The sequence below is a fragment of the Diaphorina citri genome, unplaced genomic scaffold (assembly GCF_000475195.1).
Source record: "Diaphorina citri unplaced genomic scaffold, Diaci psyllid genome assembly version 1.1 scaffold1014, whole genome shotgun sequence".
NCBI lineage: Eukaryota > Metazoa > Arthropoda > Insecta > Hemiptera > Psyllidae > Diaphorina > Diaphorina citri.
Genome location: NW_007378444.1, coordinates 89,285 through 113,483, shown reverse-complemented (window position 1 = coordinate 113,483; position 24,199 = coordinate 89,285). Strand labels below are relative to the sequence as shown.

The following is a 24,199-nucleotide window of genomic DNA, read 5'->3' as shown; positions in this document are numbered from 1 at the left end:
GAGGGATCCGACGCGGAGTCGGTTAGCGGTGGGCGTGGACGGGATGCCGCTCGGCGTAGCGGTTTGCGCGTCTGAAATAATAAATAATAATAAGAAGTTTATTGTTATTATTCTTAGTGAGATTGGAAAAAAGCCCGTTGGACATGGAAATTTGGATGGCCCAAACAGAGAAAACCCTTTATCCGCTTTTTCCACGTTATGGGTATTGTAAGTGAATATTGAATAAAGAATTAAAGATCATGTTGGAACGTTCCACTGTAATCGATTTGTGACGTCTTTTTGAACTAGGAAGAACAAAAATGGCGATATTACAAAAATGTTGTAGATCCCCCCCCCCCCTTAAGGCACTATAACACTACGGACAGTAGGTCGTTCGCGCCGTTTTACATCCCTAGCTATTTACTCGCTGTTGGTCGTGGTAACCTTGATTTTGAAGGTCGGCTGTAACTTTAACATCCATTGAAAAAAGTAATACCTATCATTTGATAATTACGTACGTCGGCACCTACCTACTGAAAAATCATTGTACAAAACATTGTGTTTAAGACCAGCCGCTCACTATCAGGTAGACCTGACAGGTACACCTGTTCAGGTCTACCTAATACCTGATGAGCACACTATTTATTTCGGAGTTTTGACCTCAGATTTGGATTTTTCCCAACTTTTTACATAGGAATCGACCATTTATTAATAATTTTTTTACCCATTTGCAACTGCTCCATTGTTCACCCGTTCGGATACTCATACCAACGTGATATCGCTGCTAACGCTGAAATCCAACCTTCCGAGAACGAACCTTATCCCTTTAGGACAAAGTTCGCCCGGGGCGGGCATCGCACCGCGACCTAGCGTTTGACCGTGCTAACTTACCGTCCTTGAAGTTCTTGAACAGAATGTCCAGAGTAGTATAAAGGTTTGAAATTCGCCCTATCTGAATCAAAACCTACCCCAATAGACATAATTTCTTCCATAGAATATACAACACGGGACATAGAACACCATAGTATTGATGAATTTAAATGGAAAATGAAAGGTCTCTTGACCAAATATGAAAAGAAAAAAGTTAGTCCGCGGTCACAGAACATCACAAAGAATGAGAAGCTAGCCATAAAGCAATTGAGAGAGAATAATGATATCATCATCCGACCGGCAGATAAAGGGGGAAAAACAGTAGTCATGGATAAAGCGGATTATACTCAGAAGATGACATCAATTTTAAACTCCAATGACTATGAAATCATCCCAGGAGACCCGACTAAAACCATTGAAGGTAGAGTGTACAGAACCTTGGCTAAACACAGAGACGAATTCAGTGACGAAGAAAGAAGGAAGTTTCAGTCGCACTACAGTAAACCACACCACATCTACGGTAACCCAAAAATACATAAGGAAGGAGCTCCTCTTAGACCGATAGTGAGCACTATAGGAGGACCTATGTACAACCTATGTAAGTACCTACACACGGTTTTAACGCCTATAGTAGAAGGTGGTCCAACTTACCTTAAAAATTCAACAGAGTTTGTAAATAAAGTGAGAACCATAGAGTTAGAAGAGAACCATATCCTAGCCAGTCTCGATGTAGTAAACTTATTCGGAAGTGTACAATGGAAAGTGGTTATTAAGATCATTCAGGATATACTAGAAAAAGAACCTCATAAAGTATCGATCCATCCAAGTACACTCCTAGAACTACTAACTCTAGTCCTATCAAATAATTACTTCCAGTTTGAGGACAAGTTTTACAAACAAAAAGGTGGTTTACCTATGGGCAGCCCACTCAGCCCGGTGTTAGCGGAAATCCTTATGCAACATTTTGAGAATCGATTTATTTTGAACCATTCGGAGGATGTAGGATTCTGTGTCAGATATGTTGATGATGGCTTCTTAATATGGAAGAGTGGAAGACAAAACCTGGAAGACTTCCTAAAATACCTAAACACATGTGACGAGCACATCAAGTTCACAATGGAAATAGAAAATGACAACAAACTTCCATACCTAGACACCCTAGTGTACAAAGAAAACCGAAGATTAGTCACCACAATATATAAGAAACCCACACACTCAGCTCAATACATTACAGCCCAATCCAATCATCCTATTCATGTAAAAAGAGGAGTCATCAAAACTCTAACCCACCGCATACACAGACTTTGCATGAAAGAAGAAGACCGAAAGAAAGAGCTGAAAGAGTTGGAAAAAGAATTAAAACAGAATGGCCACAGCACCAAGTTCATCAGGAATGCTATGCAGGATAGAAGAAGGAGAACAGACGACACGCCTCAGTTAGACCCTATAGCAACCCTTCAAATCCCATACATTAAGGGATTCGCAGAAAAAGTTAGATCATGGGCTAAAGATGTCAACATTCGTGTTTGTTTCTCCAGTAAACACACAATAAGGCGATCTCTTTGTGGCACAAAACCTACCAACATAAACATAGATGATAAAGGTTCCATCTACTGCATACCCCTGAGCTGTGGAAAAAGATATGTGGGAGAATCAGGAAGACCTTTGAACGTAAGATTAAAGGAACACAAAGATAAGATCAGAAAAGGGGAGACGACAGGTTCCTACCTAGTACAACATCTAGATGGTTGTTCAAACTGCCAAGTTGATTGGACAAATGTTACAACTTTAACAAGAGAACAACATACGAAGAAGAGAAAAATAATCGAAACAGGAATCATAAACTCGTCAGAAAATGCCATAAGTTCAGCAAGTGTCGATGTCCATGACATGTGGCTACCCTTCTTCAAACAAAAGTTCAAAGTGTAAAGTGTCCCTACACCTATATCAGATGTTCTATACTTGACCTCTATTAGTAAACAATAACAATGAGTTTTTAAAATATCAGAATTTCATGTGCGGTTCGTTTTCGTTTAATGTTATCTGTTTCGCATTTTCGTTTTTTATGTTCTAATTGACAAGTTCGCGGAGTTCGCGAATGATAGATTGACAAATTGCTGAAGACGGGTCTGGAGTTCAGACCCGAAACGTCCGAACAATAAGGTACGTGCCAACTTGAAGTCCCATAAAAAGTATAAGTTAAGTGTGAGTGTTGGCAAACCAAAAATGTCATTTAATATGTAACTATTTATGTCAATAAAATTACTAATTTAAGTCAACTCCCATGGCGTAGTGGGCACTGCGCTCGCCTTGCAAGCGAGAGACCCGGGTTCGATTCTCGGCGGCGTCAAGAAAATTATATCAAGCAAATGATTGACTCCGGCGGCGCCGGTCTGACAGTCGGAGTGTGAGTGGCGGAAAAAGCTTCCGACCAAGGTTTGTCTGAGCGTGAGTGGCCACCCTAAGCAAGGACTAACATCAAGACACACGATAGAAAAACAGCAATCCTTTAACTTGAGCAAAAAAGGAAGAATAAGAAAGTGTGCCAGAGGAGGAGAAAGAATAGGGAAAGGGTACCAAATGAAGAACAGGGGGAATAGTGCCAAAAGAAGAATAGGGAAAGGGTGCCAAAGGAAAGGTCCCCATTAGGAAAATGTTATTCTTGGGCGTTAAATGTCATTGGGTTTTTTATATGGTCCAAATAAAGGTCCATGCCAAATTTGGTGCTTTCCTGACGAAATGCAGCTTTTTTGACGTTAGGCCACCGACTACTCTTCCCCTCCCAATCTTTTATCTCCTTCCTCTGTCTTCTTACCTTTCCCTTTTCTTTCTTCCCCTCTCTTCCTTCCCTCTCAGTTCCTACCCCCTCTTTTCGACCCAGCCTCTCTCCCCTTTTTATTTTTTTTTTTTTTTTTTTTTTTTTTTTTTTGCCTGAATGAAAAGAGCACTCGATAATGGAGTTTGACGGTTTGCTGACGAGAAGTAGATAGTATGTAGTTTTATTTCTTTTTCTTAATTCCTCTGACCTATTTTAGATAAGAGAGTGTTGGAATAGAAACTGAAATTCAATTCTAGACTTCCATGTACGCATAGGTATGTAGGTATTGTAAATTGTAATGATTAGATAGAGGTGACAAGAACCTACAATTCTACACATTGAAGGAACCTGAAGTAGCTACCTAGGTGGATAGGTAGGTAAGTAATGAAAGATAAAGATGATTCTATTTCTAACTATAGAGTCGACCTAAGTCGATCAATCATTGAGTAGTTTCTACGCTACACAGACACAAAGGTAACTTTCATGTACATTGTAACTCGATAACAACTCGTAAATTCTGAACTTTTCATCTCCCCCCTCCCTCTCTCTCTCTCTATCTTATCTCCTTCCCCTCACTTTTTCCTAGAAAAATTTTCAAATAAAAAAAAAAAGTTCAATTTTTGGACACTTTTTAATGATCCCTCATTACATGGGGAGTATTTTAAGACAGGAAATTTTCGACCAAAAATCGGCCGCCGTAGGCGGCTCAGGCTCTTTCAAATACGTATTCCGCAAATGTAATAGAAAGTCGTGTGATGTTCACACCAGATTTTTTTCTTTTCTCTGCCTCTCTTTCCCCTTTCTCCATTTACACAATAGAAAGTCCAGGGCACCACGCCCCACAGGATAACACGAAAGCACGAGGATGAAAAGCACCAGTGTCAATGAACAGGAAAAAACGATAATAGAAAAAAAGTATCTACAAAGTACCTATGTACCTAAATATAATGGACCTACTTTTAAAGTACCTATAATGTATGTACCTATTTACTTCTGGGTGGAGCTCAAGCTACGAGCGAGCACCTAGTTGAGAAATATGTAGGTACTTATTATTATTATTGGGTAGGTAGCTAGGTACCTATTGTTATTTCCTAGATAATAATAATGATTAGAAAATAATCTAATATACAAAAATGAATGTGTGTGTGTGTGATGGATGCGTGATGTGTGTGTGGAACATCCACTAAAATTATTTTTGCCTTGCACATTGCATAATTAGAATTATTTTCCGGCGTTCACACAAATTCACTCACCTGTCCGCACTATCTCGGAGATGACGGTAAAGTTCAATATGGTTTCAATGTCCAACATGTAACAGTCATCCAGTTTAGTCATAATCTCCTCCACTTTCTTCTGTGTCATCTCCAGAGCTCCGGATATGATGTTCACCTCGTCCTTCTTCAGAGCTACCAGATTGGAGGTGGCCTGGAAACGAAAGGGAATAAAGAAGGATTAAAAAAAAAGTTTGATAGAGGGAACTGTGACTGCTAGAGTCTTATCGTCCCGTAAGCCAAGAGAGAAAGAAGTCACTTAGTCGTAACGTAGGTACCTCTATAGGTATCCGGGTTTTGAACTTTTTTTTCATACTTATCGTGGTAGGTAGATAGATACCTATCTAGTTTTTATTTCGCGGTATTTTTTTAACTATGGACACGCAATAGATTCACGTTCGCTTGAAATTGCAAACGTACCTTTTCTACTTATGTATGTATCTACCCTCTGTCTTATTATTTCCTAATTCCTATACTAAACTGATAGTATAATGGTAGGTATAACTTGTTCTAAGCTTCATAGAGCAGGAAAAATGAGGACCAACGGAATTTTTCTTTTTCTCCTACGACTTCTAGAGCCCGAGATAAATCGATTTAAAAAATACCGGTAAATCGTGAACTTTGACGTCACGGCATACGCTCCCGTAGGTGATGACGTCACATCAAATGTCCCGAGCAAAGCTCCCTCGCAGGCAACGCATTAATGTGTTTGTGCGCATACGTTTCTGCGCAGTTCTTTCTACTCCTCCGCTAGCGCACTTGCATAGTGGGACTACCTATCGGACGAAAAAACAACTGCGTAAAGTCTGACGTCACACATCTTTGAACTGTTTAATTAGAACGGAAAATAAAAATTAAATTTTCCATATGCACCTTTTACAGTTGTTTTTTCGGAGTTTTGACCTCAGATTTATATTTTTCCCAACTTTTGACATAGGAATCGACCATTTATTTATAATGTTTACCCATTTGCAACTGCTCCATTATTATACCAAAGTCCAGGTAAAGCTAAACCTATACAATCATTCTATTTATTGTGTCGTAGAAGTGTATAACTATTATGTAGTTCTACACATTGTGCAGTGGTATCTACATTATTATCAGCTGATCGTTATCAAAAGTCTCAAGGGCTGAAAAAGTCACGCAGTAGGTAGGTAGGTAGGTACCAGGTCACAAAACCGGATACCCCCTGCCTACCCTACTCTACAGTATTACTGTTACTACCCAAAATCCCCCTCCTTCCCCTAAAGTTATTTGAAACCCTTTCTTTCTCTCTCCCTCCCTCTCTCTCTTTCTCTCTCTCTCTCTCTCTCTCTCTCTCTCCTTCTCTCTCTCTCTCTTTTTCTCTCTCTTTCTCTCTCTCTCCCTCCCTCTACTTTCTGCCTCTACAGCTATTTTACCTTCAACAAAGTCCCTTCGTTAATTCATAGAAAAACACTCTCCTCTCTCTCTTTCTTTCTTCCCATCTTCTTCTTTTCTCTTCTTCTTCTTCTTCTTCTTTCATTTCTTCAGCTGCTCTTTTCCACCTCCTCATTCTCTTTCCTCTTCTTTTCCCTTTCTGTCCCCTCTTCTTCTTTCTTCACCTACTTCTTCTCCCTCCTTCTCACCCTTTTTCTCTTCCTCCTTCTCCTCCCCCTCCTACAACTCTTTGGCCTTGAACATTTCCTCCGGTTCCAAGAACAGTGCAAATTCGTCATCGAAAAAGTTTCCACCTTTCCCTCTTCCCTCTTTGTATTATCGTATAACAGTTCCACATACAGGGTGTTTAAATAAAAAGTTGCCACCCCTGAAAACTCGAGAACCGTTTGGAATTCGGAAAAATCCTAAAACACGTATTTTTCAAGGGGAACCTATTTTAAGGATTTTTCCAATGGTTCTCGAGTTTTCCGGGGTGGCAACTATTTTTTTAAACACCCTGTAGAATATTATCGTTATTGTGTAAGCTGACTAAGCTGTAAGGGAGGTTGGGAGGTTATCGCTCTGTCCTATCTATTTCATGTCATTGTCATTTTATTGATGTAATTGTAACAGTGCTGACTGCTGAATTATTAGTTTGTAGGTATACAGATAAAGGTAGGTATAGGTAGTTATTTTATCTATCTTTCTAAGTATTGTAGGTAGATATCTTTTTGTGTAGGTACCTACTGTAGTAGCATTTTGTAGCTCATTTAACGATTAGGTATTTAGCTAGGTACATCCATGTATATAATTATGGTAAACGGCGTGCTATTTCGTTTGCTATATCGATTAGGACATAGAGTGGTGGCACCGGCATTAATGTTTGGGGCAGAGACAAAGGCCCATAAGAGGAAATTCGAGCTTGTTTACATTTATTTAATTCATTTAAAAGGTTTGATGGAAGGAACTGTAACTGCCAAGGTCTTATTGTCCCGAAATCAAAGAGAGAAGGAGGACAGAGTAGGAGAAAGCCAGCCGTTCCAAGAACGAACCCTATCCATACAGGATAAAATTCGCCCCAGGAATGGAACCCGCGACCTAGCGCTCACAAGGCGGACGCGCTACGAACCAAGATAACTAGGCTAGCGTCAGGATAGGAGAAAGCCACTAGGCTGACGTGACAAAAATAAATAAATAATAACAGTGATAATAAATACCTATATAAAAATATTATATTTTTCCCCCTAAATTTATTTTAAAAGGGGCACGACTTTGAATGTCATTAGCAACTAAAAATATTTTTTTTTAAAAGAGGTTTGACAGGGGGAACTGTAACTGTACCCAGCGTAGTTAGTATACTTACTTTAGATAGTTGTGTAGTTTGATAGTGTCGATAGCGTCACTGGAGAGCACATTACATGTCGCGACGAGCCAGATAAAAGCGTGTACCATATCTGACTGAACCGAACCAGGTGTGACGACCGTGTGCGCCAAAGAGATGTCAAAAGATGCCAAATAAACACAAAGTCAGCGGTAGTTTGCACAAAATTGGATGGGAAAACTTTCAAGATATTTGCGCAGAAAAAGAGGAAATTTGTCGCGAGGAGCCAGATAAAAGCGTGTACCATATCTGACTGAACCGAACCAGGTGTGACGACCTTGTGCGCCAAAGAGATGTCAAAAGATGCCGAAAATGTGCGCAAATAAACACAAAGTCAGCGGTAGTTTGCACAAAATTGGATGGGAAAACTTTTAAGATATTTGCGCAGAAAAAGAGGAAATTGGTACGAGTTGTTTGCGCAGTTGAGTACGGAAAAAGGAGAGGATTGGTACGGCTGATTTTGTGCGCAAACTTTGTATGAGTAAAATTGTTGACTGATGCGCTCAAGTTTCTGTTGATGTCTCAAGTGTTGACACGAGGTATTTTCACTGTCATCTACCTTTGGTGTTGATTATGAGGAGATCCATCTGGAACAAAAAACAAGATAACAAAAAAAAAACTTGTTTTTTTTTTTTTTTTTTTTTTTTTTTTTTTTTTTCAAGAGATTTGATAGAGGAAACTGTAACAGCGGATGTCTTATCGTTCCGAAAACAAAAACAACAGGAAAACATGATATAGGAGAAATCCAACCTTCCGAGAACGAACCTTAACACTATTCTGTACATCAATGGTGGGGTGGTAGAGAATGCCATAGGCATTAACCCCACCCTTGATCAAACTTTATTTTGTATTTATATATACATTATGTTACCATTTGTAAATATTTATTCTGTAAATAAAGTTTGATCTAATCGTTTAATAATAATAACCTTATCCGTTTAGGACAAAGTTCGCCAGGGCGGGTATCGCACCCGCGACCTAGCGTTTGACCGTGCTAACTTACCGTCCTTGAAGTTCTTGAACAGAATGTCCAGGGTAGTGCCTACAGGTACCGAGTAGATTTCATAGGGCATGAACTTGCATAGGGTCTTGAGAGGAATATTGTCATCAGGATCTATAACAGCCATATCCTTGGTGAATAGGACCGACACTATCTTGGTTCTCTTCTCCTCATACACTGGCACTCGGGAGTAGCCTGGAACCGAAAGAATTGGATGTTTTTTTTTTTTTTTTAAAGAGGTTTGACAGAGGGAACTGTAACTGCTATGGTCTTATCGTCCAGAAATCGAAGAGAGAAGGACGACAGGATAGGAGAAAGCCAGCCGTTTCGAGAACGAACATTATCCCATCAGGATAAAATCCGCCCCGGGCGGGAATCGAACCTGCGGCCTAGCGCTTACAAGGCAGACGCACTACCAACTAAGCTAACTAGGCTGGCATTGGATGGTTTAAAGCTTTAACTTTAAAGTATGGCCGGCGGATTGGAGCATTGGAGGGAATAAAGTACGTAAAATATGTAACATTCGAATACCACGACTCGATTCTTTTCAAATATTCGACTCAAAGAATCGACTCTAAAAGAATCGCGATTCTTTTGTAGTGAGAGAGACCCCTGTATGTATGAAAACTTATAAGCTTAACTTAAGATGAAAAATCTTGCTTAAGTTAAACTTTAGTTCAAAATGGTATGTATGAAAAAAAAATTTAACTTAAGTTTAACTTGAATAACAATATTTTGAAGTTAAACTTAAGACAGGGAATGAGCTACCTTAAACTCAGCTTGGAATCCTAGATAGGTACAAATTACAAAAACAAAACAAAGTGAGAAACGGGCGGGAATCGAACCTGCGGCCTAGCGCTTACAAGGCAGACGCACTACCAACTAAGCTAACTAGGCTGGCATTGGATGGTTTAAAGGTTTAACTTTAAAGTATGGCCGGCGGATTGGAGCATTGGAGGGAATAAAGTACGAAAAATATGTAACTATGTCAATAAAATTACTAATTTAAGCCAACTCCAATGGCGTAGTGGTCACTGCGCTCGCACACCCGGGTTCGATTCTCGGCGGCGTCAAAAAATTTATATCAAGCACTCCTGCGGCGGCGGTCTGACAGTCAGAGCGTAAGTGGCGGAAAAAGCTTCCGACCAAGGTTTGTCTGAGCGTGAGTGGCCACCCTAAGTAAGGACTAACATCGAGACACACGATAGAAAAACAGCAAAGCTTTAACTTCAGCAAAAAAGGAAGAATAAGAAAGGGTGCCAGAGGAGGAGAAAGAATAGGGGAAGGGTACCAAATGAAGAACAGGGGGAAGAGTGCCAAGGGAAGAATAGGGAAAGGGTGCCAAAGGAAAGGTCCCCATTAGGAAAATGTTATTCTTGGGCGTTAAATGTCATTGGATTTATTACGCTACACTCAGACAAAAGAGGAAAATGCTAAACCCCCCCCCCCTTATCTGCTCTACTTTGGCCAACATTTTTTTTTAAAACTCAACCCCCCCCCCCCCTTTTCTTCTCTTTTTTGGCCAAAATTTTTTTTTTTTTTTTTTTTTTTTTTTTGGCCTGAATAAAAAGAGCACTCGATAATGGAGTTTGACGGTTTGCTGACGAGAAGTAGATAGTATTTAGTTTTATTTCTTTTTTTTTTTAATTGCTCTGACCTATTTTAGATAAGATAGTGTTAGAATAGAAACTGAAATACTATTCTAGACTTCCATGTACGTATTGTACGTATATGTAAGTAGGTAATGATTAGATAGAGGTGACAAGAACCTACAATTCTACACATTGAAAGAACCTGAAGTAGCTACCTAGGTGGATAGGTAGGTAGGTAAGTAATGAAAGATAAAGATGATTCTATTTCTATCTATAGAGTCGACCTCAGTCGATCAATCATAGAGTATCTAGGTAGTTTCTACGCTACACAGATACAGAGCTAACTTTCATGTACATAGTAACTCGATAACAACTCGTAAATTCTGAACTTTACATCTCCCCCCCCCCTCTCTCTCTCTCAATCTTATCTCCTTCCCCTCACTTTTTCCTTAGATAGTGTGGGCCCCTATGGCGAGGCCGTAGCGAGATCCTATGGACTGGGGCAGAATCTCCCCTATGATGACCAGAGTGATGGTGGTACCGATAACAGCCACCAGACCTAGACAGAAAGAAATTTAATCCGGTTGAAATTCAGATGGCCATCAGCGTAGTTGAGGCCCGTTCGCCCTTGTCGTTCGGAAAAAAATCGTGTCGTGCGTAACCACTTAATAGGAACTCTCTCATATTATAAAAGGACATTTTTTGTCGTTCGGAAAAAAATCATGTCGTGTATAAATGGGAACACTCTCATTTAGATTACATTGCCTACACAGGACATTCGGAAAATAATCGGATGAAAGTGGGAACGGACCTTTAGCTTGGAGAGTAGCGCGTCTGCCTTTTAACCACTAGGTCGCGTGTTCAATTCCCGCCCGAGGCGGATTTTATCCTGAACGGATACGGTTCGTTCTCGGAACGTCTGGCGTTCTTCTATCCTGCCTTCCTTCTCTCTTCGATTTCGGGACGATAATACCTTAGCAGTTACAGTTCCCTCATCAAACAAATTAAAAAAAAAAAAAAAAAAAATCAGCGGACTCTGTCGGGAATCGCACCAGGACTTCGAGCGTACAAGCCTAGGGTGCTAATGAGTGAAGCACCCAGATTGCCCTAATTAGTTTATTTTTGTTATGAAACACGAATATAGTAACTGGATTTAGCTAGTTTTCAGTTCTAAAAATATCCACTGAAACTTGAAGAATGGGTTGGGCAATGAGGGATTGTAAGTTCAAACAGCGTTTCCGGCTGTAACTTTAACATCCATTGAAAAAAGTAATACCTATCATTTGATAATTACGTACGTCGGCACCTACCTACTGAAAAATCATTGTACAAAACATTGTGTTTAAGACCAGCCGCTCACTATCAGGTAGACCTGACAGGTACACCTGTTCAGGTCTACCTAATACCTGATGAGCACACTATCATGTAGACCTGACAAGCGGACCTGATCAGGTGTAGCTGTCAGGTCTACCTGATAGCGAATGGCTGGCATAACTTACCTCCGGTTCCCATTTCTCGTATCAGGGCATGTGTTCCGAAACAAGTGAATGGTCCACTCTCAAACTCCAGCTGTTCTATGCCCACCTTAACAGTCACTCTGCCCTCCAGAATCATCACGAAGTAATCCGCGCTCTTACCCTGCAAACAACACCAAATGATTTAGCCCCAATTCCTAGAATCCTTTTCGTCCAGGAAGAAATTAAATTTACAAAATACCTATCTAACAACAAGAGTTCCTAAAAAGTACTTTTTGTATTTAAAAAGGAACGAGAAAAAAAAAAACATGATCACACCTTATTTTATTATTCGCACAGAGGCAGAGGGGTTTCTCGATTTCTTCCCTCTTTGGACGTAATACCGTAAATAGCGCGACCACACTTGGTGCCACGCGCCACTTACGTCCTTTCAATATTGTTAACTGAAAGAATGGTCTCCTCTGACTCTGAGTGAAATTTTGCTATATTTTATGAAAAAATTCTCTCATTTAAGGGAGATGTTTTCATACATGAAAATAGACCTCAACTTACCTCCTGATAAATAACACTGTCCTCTGTTTCATTGGGTTTCACTTGTCGGTAGATGTCGTATTGCAACATCCGCCATAATACGGTGGGAGAGATGTACTCTGGTAGGAATGGCTGGACACCTGCGAAAAATCGATTTTGAGTTGACCATTAGATTGAACAAGAGTTGAAAAAAAGTCCGCGGTAAACTTTCCTATCCGATAAGGTTCGTTCTTGGAATGGCAGGTTCAATTTCGGGGCGATAAGAACTTACTAAATTTTCCTCTAATCCCTATAAAAATAAAATGAAAAAATCCCGAAGCTTCTTCATCCATCCATCGTAAGGGAGGAAGCAAACTCCCGTCTCCTCTGCCTTGGACTCCTACTTAAAGTCACAGCACACCTCTTACATGCGAATTTATTTGGAAATTGAACACAAGCAGAAAAGTAAACACAAAATAGACACATAGACATGCTCCGTGCGATGGCATATCACATGAACCATACATACAAAATTAGGTAATGAAGAGTAAACATAGCTGAAAACATGCTCCAAATGAAATAGATCTTGGTATCATGCTAGAGACAAATGCTCTCATAGGTACCTATAGGTAAGCAAGAGTCTACCAAATTCACCTAAACACTGAAATCCAGTTTGAGGACAAAATTCCATGCTTCGGCTGGGCTTGAACTCGTGCCTTCCTATTTACCAGGCGATCACCTTGACCGCTACACCACTGAGGCAGTTCAATTATGTAGTTTAGGTTAATCTGTAGGCCTTTTCTTTAATTTTTATTTTATTATTATTTTCTAACATAAAACTTCGTCATTATTTATTTTATGTTAGTCTACGAGTAAAACGTATTAATAAAAAGCCTTGCATTTCGCCAGTAGAGAGAAATAGTGGAAGTAGTAAACGCCAAATCTGAATACATACAAACAAATATTAAGCCATCCATGCCTTCAAAATTTTCAAATACGAGAAATGACTCACAATGACAGGAAAACACAGACATACTTACTTTCCTGGTAAGCGATACCCAATTTTTTCCTGCCTATTCGTTTTTCTGAGGCAAAGGAGAGAAAGAAAAATGGGATCAAAAAACTACCAGACAGCACAATTTGATGCGAGAGCCCAAAATTTATGCACCCCAGAAAGTGGTTGTTTGACAGCCCAAAAGTTCAAAGTTATGAAACCCCAGAAAGTGGACATAGAAAAGCCATAGGATCAATAAAGTTTGAATTATTTTAAATTAAAGAAAATCAATTTGTGAAGGTTGTACCTAGGTTCGCGTTATTTTATTGAGATTAAAAGAAGAAGAAATAGTTTTGCATTCTTTAATTGTGATAACTGTTAAAACATTATCGGAAGAAGTAGTACTAACTTACCAGTGCACAGAAATTGATAAGCTGCCAATATGAGTTGCGGTGATATCCGAACCTATGGGATAAAAGTTGAAGCATTTGGATTAGGTTTTTAATGAATTTCTGAAAAACTTCCCATTTAGAATAATGGTGTCAGTCCAGTTTTGTTAGTGACTGAAGCCCAAGCAGATTTATCCTGAACAGATAAGGCCCATTCGTGGAACGGCTGGCTTTTTTCTATCTTGTACCTCTTCCCTTTTTGCTTTCCGGACGATAAGACCTTAGTTCCCTCTATGTAGGGATGGGATATTCGACTCTTTTTGAATATTCGAATACCACGACTCGATTCTTTTCAAATATTCGACTCAAAGAATCGACTCTAAAAGAATCGCGATTCTTTTGTAGTGAGAGAGAGACAGCACACAGGATCACTCTCGTAACCAATGAGATTGAGTAGTTTGTAGTTGTACAGGGCACGGCAACGTAGGTACATACATAAGGTCCTGCTACTCACCTGTTGTTTTCCGAAGTTCTCCGAGTACTTCATAAACTCTTGCATGAGTCTCCGATGTGTACGTCGTCTGGACGATCGGTTATCCTCGTACATGTCACTCTCATCGACAATTTCCGCCTGTATGATTTCCTCAATGACGTCTTCTAGGGTGACCAAACCCACGGTAATATCTTCGCCGTCGTGACCGAGTACTTCATAAACTCTTGCATGAGTCTCCGATGTGTACGTCGTCTGGACGATCGGTTATCCTCGTACATGTCACTCTCATCGACTATTTCCGCCTGTATGATTTCCTCGATGACGTCTTCTAGGGTGACCAAACCCACGGTAATATCTTCGCCGTCGTGGTCCCGAGCAAAGCTCCCTCGCAGGCAACGCATTAATGTGTTTGTGCGCATACGTTTCTGCGCAGTTCTTTCTACTCCTCCGCTAGCGCACTTGCATAGTGGGACTACCTATCGGACGAAAAAACAACTGCGTAAAGTCTGACGTCACACATCTTTGAACTGTTTAGGGCTTCGGAGCCCAGGTGATGCCAGGAGCCGTTGGTCTTGGCGCAGAAGTAGAAGAGGACATTGGAGGGGACATCTTCAGGGATGTTTATGAACGCCTGACCTGAGCGACCTGAGGCGGAGAGCTCTACCTGTGGGGAGAGGAAGAGGAGTGGTATGGGAAATAAGAATGTGATACTAGGGACATGATTACATGAAGTACTTTGGTTTTATTTTCCTAGACTAGTTCAATTTCCACAAGTGTCGAAGTTTTTTGCGGTTCTATCGTGAAACCCCTAAGTGCATTTCAACATGATCCCGTAGACCTAGAAAGTTATTCTTTAATTGCCACAAAAATTGGGACGAGGTACAGGTACCTGTCTAAAGACTCGATCGACGAAGTGAATCCATATTGTCAAGGCAGAGTACGGTTTCAGTGAACATCGATCTATCGACGACCGTTGACTTTGTTTGGACACAGCTTAACAGCCACGGAACGTTAAGTAAGAACAACAACTAATGTTCCACTCACCTGGGCAGCTTTCGTGCTCAGCTCATCACAGGTCTCGTTGCTCTCCGACAGAGCGAGGTAGGTTTGCGGCGTAAGGCCTCAAGTTAAACTTGAGCTGAAATTTTGCTTAGCCAAGTTTAGCTTAAGATTAACTTGAAACGAATTTTCATACATACGGCGGTGAGTAGTTTGTAGTTGTACAGGGCACGGCAACGTACGTACAACCTCGACTCTTCAAAGAATCGCGACTCTTCAAAGAATCGCGATTCTTTGAATTTAAGAATCGCGATTCACGATTCTTTTGAAATATTCGACTCTTTGAATCGACTCAGAGAATATTTACCCATCCCTACCTCTATGAAATCTCTTAAAAACATTACCTACCTTCTTTTGTTTTATTATTATTTACTTAACTTTCCTATAGTAAAGTAACAATAAAATAATACCTAATAGTAATGAAATAATATTCTCAACCTGGTAGAAATTCTATTCACCCAGGGCCGTATCCACGATTTTATTGAGGGGGGGGGTGCTCCAAAATTTTCGGAGTCCGACCTATAGTAAAGGAGAAAAATGAAGCTTCATTTTTCCCTAAATGAGGCCTTGTTACTCACCTGCTACCCCCGCCATTTATTTATAATGTTTACCCATTTGCAACTGCTCCATTATTATACCAAAGTCCAGGTAAAGCTAAACCTATACAATCATTCTATTTATTGTGTCGTAGAAGTGTATAACTATTATGTAGTTCTACACATTGTACGGACGAAAAAAACAACTGCGTAAAGTCTGACGTCACACATCTTTGAACTGTTTCATTAGAACGGAAAATAAAAATTAAATTTTCCACCTTTTACAGTTGTTTTTTCGGAGTTTTGACCTCAGATTTATATTTTTCCCAACTTTTGACATAGGAATCGACCATTTATTTATAATGTTTACCCATTTGCAACTGCTCCATTATTATACCAAAGTCCAGGTAAAGCTAAACCTATACAATCATTCTATTCATTGTGTCGTAGAACTGTATAACTATTATGTAGTTCTATACATTGTTGGCGTAAGGCCCGACGCATATACCTCCAGGCGTAGTCGGGACCCTGCCACCGCCTTGGGGATCTCATTGATATCGCCAGCATCGGAGTTGTCGGCACCTTCGACCTGAACCCCGTAGAGGACGACCTCAGGCGTGACAATGTCAGGTTGAGAGGCGTTGGGAACGCTCTGCGTGGGAAGAAGGCCGGTTTCGCGTCTGCGGAAGGGGAAAGACCGTGGGTGAGATGGTACAGATGGATGGGTAAGAGAATACGAGATCGTATTGTGGTTATAAATTCTGGCGTAAGGCCCGACGCATATACCTCCAGGCGTAGTCGGGACCCTGCCACCGCCTTGGGGATCTCATTGATATCGCCAGCATCGGAGTGGTCGGTACCTTCGACCTGAACCCCGTAGAGGACGACCTCAGGCGTGACAATGTCAGGTTGAGAGGCGTTTGGAACGCTCTGCGTGGGAAGAAGACCGGTCTCGCGTCTGCGGAAGGGAAAAGACCGTGGGTGAGATGGTACAGATGGATGGGTAAGAGAACACGAGATCGTATTGTGGTTAAGAGAACGAGTATGAAAAAGAATGGGAACCTTGAGGTGTTTCCTGTCAATCTGTTTTGACTTGGCAGGGCGGAGCGCTACCGCGCTCCTTAATCAATGAGAATGGTGAACTTCTGATAGAACTACGGACTAATTAGATTAAGCATGGAGTAACTGAAAAACGGTGATAGCTTATAATATCAGAGATATAGCCTTTTTTCAGCCATATTCATGGGTTTGGATTTTCAGACGGCATCGCTCGACTCCGCTCTACTAAAAGTCTCTTTCCTACGCTTCGAATGTGAGGCAGGCCTTCTGCCCTCCCGGTCTTCAAGATTCGCAGAAGCTTAGCCCATCCTTTAGGGCTGTTTGACCCTAAACCTAAGTCTCAGGTGTATTCCTACAGTGAGCTCTTACCTGACGTCAAACTATCCAGTATGGTGGTGAAGATGGCATTGGTTAGCGTCAGACACAACAGAATGCAGCACAGACGTCGGTCGGTCTTGGGAGCTAGTAGGTATTGTACGTAATGATAGAGTGTTGGGGGACAAAGAGAACATCAATCTAGTGAATCTAGATAATATTGCCGATCTTATAAATTATGAGAATTGAGATACATACTACATGGAAGAAAATACTTCTCTTGAACGTTCTACTCGTTCTAGGTGTACGTATTGCAATATTGCAACATCTGCAGCTCGTTAACGTCAAGCGCCATAAGACCGAGATTGAGCGCGGAGAAGATGAAAGATATAACGAGGCAGGTGAACATGATGATGATTTGAACATAGAGTGGGAACGGCCCACTTATGGCAACTTTGTGCAACCCCAACCCTAAGTTTTCGAATTGACCTAACATAAATAAAAGTTTCACATCCATAAGTAAGAACTGTGGCAGTAGGTACCTACATATTGATTTTTCTTCAGTCTTTTTTCTGGTGCACATTTATTGTCTACCGCGGTTGTTCTACTACCTAACCTTTTCTGGACTTTCAACACAGCAACTTATAGTGTCCATGATAAAGTCTAATTACATATTAATTGGAAACGAATAACAAGCCTGTGATAACCTTAAACCCTCTGTCATTAGACCGATACTTTGTCAACTAATGAGACATGTAAAAAAAAGCTAATTAGACATAATTAATATCTTCAATCCTTCACCGCACCTAGTATAAGTTCAGAAGTCATTTCCCTCCAAAGAAGGTAATAAAGTAGAATCATTGCGATCAACTTCTACTTCGTTCTACCCTAAGGCGATTCTGTCAATGTACGAGTAACCGTGGTGGCATCGTACTTATACGAGTGTGTAGATATAGGGGAACACCGGGCAAGATGGCACCTCTAGTGCTTATGAGGTCCTAACTAAAAAAAAAATAAATTGCATCAAGCACTCGTGAATCGAAAAAACCTCCGTACTCTTCGAAAACAAAAGATAAAAGACTCAACCACAGATGACACAGATCAAAACAAAGATAACACTTGCAGGAATAGTTCCTCGTCCATTCAAGAGACCTCAGCACTTCTTAGCTCCTAAAAAGGGTGGGGTATCGTTTTGCCCCGGTGTACCGTTTTGCCCCGTGTTCCCCTAACTTCGATGGGATAGTCACACATCAGCTACCACACAGGTAAAATAATTTCATTACTTTTTTTTTAAGAGGTTTGACAGAGGGAACTGTAACTGCTATGGTCTTATCGTCCTGAAATCGAAGAGAGAAGAAAGACAGGATAGGAGAAAGCCAGCCGTTCCGAGAACGAACATTATCCCATCAGGATAAAATCCGCCCCGGGCGGCAATCAAACCCGCGTCCTAGCGCTTACGAGGCAGACGCACTACCAACTAAGCTAACTAGGCTGGCTTCATTATTTTAATAGGTCTCTCTCTCTCTCTCTCTCTCTCTCTCTCTCTCTCTCTCTCTCTCTCTGTCTCTCTCTCTCTCTTTCTCTCTCTCTCTGGGAGATAGAGGAGCGATGTTTTTCTCTTTCTGATAACAGAAACTCCCAATACCTATTTATCTATCCCTGCAATAGGTACCTACCATAAATAAAAATGATGAGTAGTCCCTAACCTTCAAAATATTTAATAAGAGAAAAATCCTACATTAAGATCTAACTGAGTAGAGATAATTATTTGAAGAGTCATTGCCTCTCATCATTATAATGGAAAATATCAATCAATAATCAATATTCAGTAGGTGCCTATCAATAATAATCATTAAGTTAGATACCTACCTACTACCTACTTCAGTAGTCATGTTCTGAGTGTATGGATTGTTCAATCCCATTATTTCTGATTGGGATTTCTAATTAGTGCATAACATCCTAGTATTTTCGTTACGTCAGACAAATAATTGCTGATGTTATTGCTGAGATGTTTCAGTCATTTCATGTTTCAGTCAAGACAGCGATCTGTCAGGCGGTCTGAACGCGAGTGACGGGCGTAATTTTACAGTCAATGTCGATTTTCAAATTCGACATCGATCGACCGTAATGTTGCCCTACCTATGTCAGTACAATAGTAGGTAGTTTCATGGCGTTTTCTTTATTTGATGATCTGCCCATCTAAATACCTACCTAAGTTTGGTATGGAATGAATGGTATAGAGATATTTTTCATTTCCTTTTCCCTAACGTTGAAACAAAAAGAAAATTATACTATACAGGATAGCTCATTAAAACAAAACAAACATATAATATCGGGTGGTTCAGAGTTACTGTGGGAATCTGGGAATCATTGGTATTGAGCCAAATCAATGAGAAACCTAGATAATCTTCAGTTTTCATGTTTGGATTAGGTACCCATACCAACACACTTGCCACTCTAGTAATCAGGAGAAGGCTCGTTCAAATCTCATCCAAAACTTCGATTTATATCCTGAAATTATACCTAACTATAGGTAATCAGGAGAAGGCTCGTTCAAATCTCATCCAAAACTTCGATTTATATCCTGAAATTATACCTAACTATAGAGCAACTAAAGTCACTCAAATCTCAGATAAACCAGCAGCTCAATCAGAGGATTGAGATGTCAATCCTCATACCTTAAAAAGTTCAATGCATCAGAAAACTTTGAATACGTCCCCTCCCAGAAAAGAGAATAAAAGCTACAGCTAAAAGCAAAAAGGAAAAAAATGATAAGATCACAGCAACAAATCGTTTCCCTCCTACCGTTTCAATCCCCACTCTGTTGTCTTCACAGTATTCTAAGAAAATCCGCACAAATGAAATACACACATAAAAGGTGAGAAATTCAAAATGTTTTAAAGCGAAATGTAAGAGTGTGGTAAATGACATGTAAGTAATAATTTCACAGGAATGAAGGGAATAACTAAAGTCACTCAAATCTCTGATAAACCAGCAGCTCAATCAGAGGATTGAGATGTCAATCCTCATACCTTAAAAAGTTCAATGCATTAGAAAACTTTGAATACCTACGTCCCCTCCCAGAAAAGAGAATAAAAGCTAGGTACAGCTAAAAGCAAAAAGGGGGAAAAAATGATAAGATCACAGCAACAAATTTAATCTTTTCCCTCCTACCGTTTCAATCTTTTCCCTCCTACCCACTCTGTTGTCTTCTCAGTATTCTAAGAAAATCCGCACAAATGAAATATAAAAGGTGAGAAATTCAAAATGTTTTAAAGCGAAATGTAAGAGTGTGGTAAATGACATGTAAGTAATAATTTCACAGGAATGAAGGGAACACTCAAGTCAAGTAAGAAAGGGGAGGAGTGACAGGCAAGGAGAACTGGAGAAGGAGGTAAGATACATGCATGACTGTGAGTTGTAAAGTGTGAAAGGAAAAGAGAAATGACAGAAGTAAAGGCTCAATTGGACTGATGCAACATGTAGCATGCAAGCATGCTGAACTGAGGCAATGTGAGGCATGTGACAGGCAAGGAGAAGGAGGTAAGATACATGCATGACTGTGAGTTGTAAAGTGTGAAAGGAAAAGAGAAATGACAGAAATAAAGGCTCAATTGGACTGATGCAACATGTAGCATGCTGAACTGAGGCAATCTTCCCAATGAAGGTCCATACCAAATTTGGTGCTTTCCTGAATAAATGCAGCTTTTGGCCAAAATTGTGACGTTAGGCCACCCACTAGCAACATGCAGCATTCTTCAAAGAATTTGCATTGGATTGATATAGTCTTGGAGCATGCCTATTGCCTCAATTGACGAGACGTGACGGTCAACATGATGCAACATGCAGCATTCTTCAAAGAATTTGCATTGGATTGATATAGTCTTGGAGCATGCTTATTGCCTGATACATTTTTCCATGAAACATGGTTCACTGCAGTATGTTTCATGTTACCTCAATGTAATTGAGCCTGGCAGTTCACTAGGATCCTATATAGGATGACATCCGGATTTGACATGAAACTGGAGGATTTTGTTCGTCTATTCGTTATATTGCCAAAGACATAGGATATACCTAGGTGTTGTTCTGCATGAAACATGGTTCACTGCAGTATGTTTCATGGAACCTCTATGTAATTGAGCCTGGCAGTTCACTAGGATCCTATATAGGATGACATGAAACTGGAGGATTTTGTTCGTCTATTCGTTATATTGCCAAAGACATAGGATATACCTAGGTGTTGTTCTAAGAGATCTTCGGCAAAAATGTAGAGAGATTTGCAAATCTCGAAGTCATTGTGGAAAACCTCCTTGCATTGTTGCCAGACCTCTCTGAAGAAACCTCTACCTCTCGGCTCAAGGTGTGTGAATTTACGGTAATAGTCTTTCGAAGTCATTGTGGAAAACCTCCTTGCATTGTTGCCAGACCTCTCTGAAGAAACCTCTACCTCTCGGCTCAAGGTGTGTGAATTTACAGTAGTCTGTCATTGTGGAAAACCTCCTTGCATTGTTGCCAGACCTCTCTGAAGAAACCTCTACCTCTCGGCTCAAGGTGTGTGAATTTACGGTAGTCTGATGGTCCTGTATCTTGGTGTCATTTTCACAATTTACATCCGACGTTCTCTAAGCATTCAGCGTAAATATATTTCTCAAGTTAAATGGCAAGAACCTCTCCAGAGTCTCGAAGGCGCATTACATAATTATTATTAGGAACAAAATGCCTAAGATCTTCGGGGGAAGAATTGAAGAATACCTATTCAAGTATTGTTTTTCACTTTTATGCCCGCTTTGAGTGTACGCCCGATTAAACATTTTAGCAAAATGTATTGAAATAATATATTGAATTGTATGTTTTCAGGTATGCTGACTTGAAAAAAGTGGTTATTTTGCCGATTTAAGAAGCTATATTACAGACGGACAAGATGGCGGCCAAATAAGACAAATAAATTAATTTTCTATTCTTTTAATCCAGTTTAGATCTCGTCTCGTCTCAGCTCTTTCAGTTTTCCTTCTCTTCATCCTGCATCTTCTATCATGATGGAACTGTTCTTCTTTGTCTAACATCGTCTTTCCTTCTGCATCTCTCCATCTACCTCTCGATTTCCTTCTATTTCCTTCTTTTCAATAAGATAAAACTGCTCATTTTCTTTATTGTATACTTTATCAATTTACAATTTGTACGTCTCATCATGATTGATCACTTCTGAAAGTAGATCTTACTATATATTATCTTCAAAAATGCCACATTAGATATTTAGATAATGTGCTCTTATTATTTTTATCTTGCTCAACGACTTCATTCAAGGACTGGGCAGTGGCCAATGTAATGTTGTGTTTTAAGACTGTTAAGCTGATCAATCTTAATTTTTTTGAGTCTTGAGGCTGTATTCATTTTCGATGACATCATTGGTGTTGGACCTACAGAGGTATGTGGTTAATTAATTATTGTATGTTTGCAGTGTTAATTTTAAATCGGTTTTGGAAGACTACTTGTTCAGAAGTTGTACTGATATCTCTGGGAATTTTTTTCATTTTGGGGCTTGTGAAATAATAAAAAAATATGATGAACTACACAAACACAAGAGAGCTAAAAATAATCAAACTTCAGCACAAAAGGAACTACTTCATGTCTCATCACGGAGTTTTGAATTTCGAGATCTGCAACTTTGGGCTTATTAAATTTATGTGTTGCTGCGTAGATAATGTAGTAACATCGTATTCATACAAGTGATGTCTTTTGATGCACATTATTGAAGATCTTTATAGAGACTTAAGGGACCCACAAAAGGACATTAAAGACTTCTCAGGTGAAAGAGCTTGAAGGCTCACAGTGGAAGAAAAATCAATGGCTGTGTCTAGCTAGCTCCTCCAAAAGGACGATCAATAAATAACTAAGTGAGCATTGGGCAACATTTTATTAATTCTCGCATTTATGTTTCGAAAGCACAAAAGGAACTACTTCATGTCTCATCACGGAGTTTTGAATTTCGAGATCTGCAACTTTGGGCCTATTAAATTTATGTGTTGCTGTGTAGATAATGTAGTAACATCGTATTCATACAAGTGATGTCTTTTGATGCACATTATTGAAGATCTTCATAGAGACCTAAGGGACCCACACAGAAGGACATTAAAGACCTCTCAGGTGAAAGAGCTTGAAGGCTCACAGTGGAAGAAAAATCAATGGCTGTGTCTAGCTAGCTCCTCCAAAAGGACGATCAATAAAATAAATAATTAAGTGAGCATTGGGCAACATTTTATTCTCAACACCTTTCCACAGAAAATCGGGGACTTCGTCCGGGGGAGCACCAAGCTCATGTTTATGATAGGAGAATGATTTGTGTGGAAGACAGTGTGTCTAGCTAGCTCCTCCAAAAGGACGATCAATAAATAATTAAGTAAGCATTGGGCAACATTTTATTTTCAACACCTTTCCAGAGAAAATCGGGGACTTCAGGGGGAGCATCAAGCTCATGTTTATGATAGGAGAATGATTTGTGATAGTGTAACGTCGGGGTAGTTTGGATATTGGGAGGGGATTTTTGATATTGGGAGGGGATTTTGGATATTCGAGGGGAAGAGGAGGGATGTCAAACATCATCCAACAATTTCCACAGCACCCCATGCAGCAGTGTTTGGAAAATCATTTTCATGTTATGGCTTTTTTGGGGAGACCAAGGAGAGAGAGGGGACGAACCCAGAAAGGAGAGACCCTCCCATTAAACCCCCTCTTCCTGTGTCTCACTCCCCCCTTTTCTCTTCCTCCTTCTCCTCCTCCTCTTCCCTCTTCATCTACTCCTCTTTCATCTTGCTGTTCCGCCCGTCGATAAATAATGAATGGAAAATTGGCCGTAAATCAAAGTTCGTATTATATTATGTTTTCCGTTCTATTAAAGCCAACTCTCTCCCTCTTTCTCTCTCTCTCTCTCTCTTGTTCTTCCTTCTCACTCCGCGACGGCGGTTTTGTTGTGGTGGGGAAATTACCAAAATATATCGAGACAAGAATGAGAGAGAAGGGGGGGGGGTGGGAAAGAAAGGGACGAGGGAAAGAGAGAGAGAGA

The 24,199-nt window shown here is 40.2% G+C and overlaps 1 protein-coding gene across 1 annotated transcript; it reads left to right on the top strand.

Annotated features, from left to right (window-relative positions):
• Positions 1-1,026: 1,026 nt before the first annotated feature.
• LOC108252937 lies at positions 1,027-2,778 on the top strand. Its single transcript, XM_017445931.1, has one exon. It carries the CDS (start codon positions 1,027-1,029, stop codon positions 2,776-2,778), a length of 1,752 nt encoding a protein of 583 aa, XP_017301420.1.
• The last annotated feature ends 21,421 nt before the right edge of the window (positions 2,779-24,199 follow it).

Bases quoted from the DNA above. Each gene is read 5' to 3' on its own strand.
- LOC108252937 (XM_017445931.1), top strand. From the start codon at position 1,027: ATGAAAGGTCTCTTGACCAAATATGAAAAGAAAAAAGTTAGTCCGCGG.